General features: G+C 44.1%; 1 protein-coding gene across 1 annotated transcript in view; it reads right to left on the minus strand.

The window, feature by feature from the left end:
• Nucleotides 1–315, minus strand: part of LOC126407434 (histone H2B 1/2-like) — a 518-nt gene extending 203 nt beyond the window's left edge. Inside the window, exon 1 of the mRNA XM_050072314.1 lies at nucleotides 25–315. Coding sequence (XP_049928271.1) covers nucleotides 25–312 — 288 coding nt within the window. The 5' untranslated portion in view covers nucleotides 313–315. The remainder of the gene's footprint in view (nucleotides 1–24) is intronic.
• Nucleotides 316–2,035: the final 1,720 nt, after the last annotated feature.

The following is a 2,035-nucleotide window of genomic DNA, read 5'->3' on the forward strand; positions in this document are numbered from 1 at the left end:
CTCACCGGGCAGCAGCAGGCGGACGGCGGTCTGGATCTCCCTGGAAGTGATGGTGGAGCGCTTGTTGTAATGAGCCAGACGGGAGGCCTCACCGGCGATGCGCTCAAAGATGTCGCTCACAAACGAGTTCATGATGCCCATGGCCTTGGACGAGATGCCGGTGTCGGGGTGGACCTGCTTCAGCACCTTGTACACGTAGATGGCGTAGCTCTCCTTCCTGGTCCTCCTCCTCTTCTTGCCGCTCTTACTGACACTCTTAGACACGGCTTTCTTTGAGCCCTTCTTGGGCGCTTTCACGGTGGTTTCAGGCATGTTCAAGACGGTATGCTTCTTCTCTAGCGTATAAAGCCTCTTACTGCAGAACGGCATATTTGTATGCACCTGATGCAAATGTCACTGTGCTGTTGCTCGCACAGGATTGGTCAGCTTCTGAGGCTGGGGAGCAATACAGCGTGTGGTTGGGGGGAGGAAGACGAAAGAAAATAAAGTTATTTAAAAAGAGAAAAAAAAAACAGTTACTGTTGGGTTTGATATAATATAACATTATGTTACGATTTCAGTACATTCACTGATATTTTTCACTATATTCACTGACACAGTGTTAATCATATGGGGGGAGAGTGTAGCAGTCCTCTATTGTTTGGTACCTGCTATTAAAACCATTTCTCTGTTCATTCTGGCCGAATGTCACAGCTCCCCGGAGTTGATTGGAGGGTAATTCAGGTCACCTATTGTGCAGGGTGTGGGTACTGACTCCTGATTAAAAATTAGAGCAGCTTCGTGCTTTTCAACACCAACCATCAAGGTGTGACGATGCCCTTCCTAAGGCTAAAGAGAGCTGAGGAAACACACACCCAGGACATTATGACCCTTCCTCAATCAAATACTGATGCCATGTTAGCAAACATTTTCATACACAAACTCTGGTCTCTTGGCCCAGTCAAGAATTCAGTGATGTCTTTTGCTGAGCTGTTGGAGGGTGATTTTGAGCATCTTAAAACTTAAGTGGAGGGAATATTAAAGAATCCCTTTACACTAGGTCACCTGCATCTGAGCTGTTTTTGTGCAAAAAGTTTAATTTGCCAAATGCTCACTTAACACCTGCAGGCCTTAAATAGTGATTTTATTTATGGTTTTATTTCACTGAGACCCAACATAACCCCTGGCCCATATATAAACACATATGTTCATTATCAAAGAGGATCAGAACCTTAGATTTGGTTCCTTACATTAAAAAAATAATAATACTATAAACTTTGTGATTTTCTATCAACATTTAAACATCTTTATAGAAATTGAAATGGCTCAGTCACAGAAGATGTTTACTAAACATTTGATGAATATTCAAAAGGAGCTTGAAAGCATGTAAACGTGTATCTAATGTAGAGTGCGTCCAGATAACACAAAAGGTCAAAGACAAAATCTTGTCTGAAAACCTCTGTGACACAATGTGGCTGAAAACACAGGATGTGAAAATCAGTGGGGAGTTTAAAATCAACTTTTTCTTGCCTAAATCTACAAGACTGCAAACCTGTCTCAGTCCTTCACAACCAGAGTTGTTGAAGAGGAGGTCACATGACAGCTGGATTGAGGAGCAGAGAGGAGAACACTCCCTGGAAGCAGCCACAGGTGTGCTAACTGAGCATCTGACACAGGTGCATTGAGTATGCTGACTGAGTTCATTCATTGTGTGCCGAAAGTCAAAACCCCTCAACATCCAACTACCCTGTCTGAAGGAAATAACTGCTTTAAATTCAGTCTGCTGACTGCTTCTCCTTCCTCGCTCATATCAGTTAAGTCAGCTCAGCTGCTTCTCCTCAACTAAATGATCCTTTCAGCCAGAGTTATAAATTAAGTCTTTGATGATGGGAACAACTTTAACCAAGCCACTATGCAGGCCCCTGGTCTGCCCATGGCTGACTCTCACCAGAAGTCTGGAGCAGCGACACAGACCGACCATTCAGGAGCCAGGCTAAAACTAATGCCATCCTGAAGCAGTAGAGTGCAGCAACAAAGGCGTCCACCAGTCAACCTC

The sequence above is a fragment of the Epinephelus moara genome, chromosome 20 (assembly GCF_006386435.1).
Source record: "Epinephelus moara isolate mb chromosome 20, YSFRI_EMoa_1.0, whole genome shotgun sequence".
Classification (NCBI taxonomy): Eukaryota; Metazoa; Chordata; class Actinopteri; order Perciformes; family Serranidae; genus Epinephelus; species Epinephelus moara.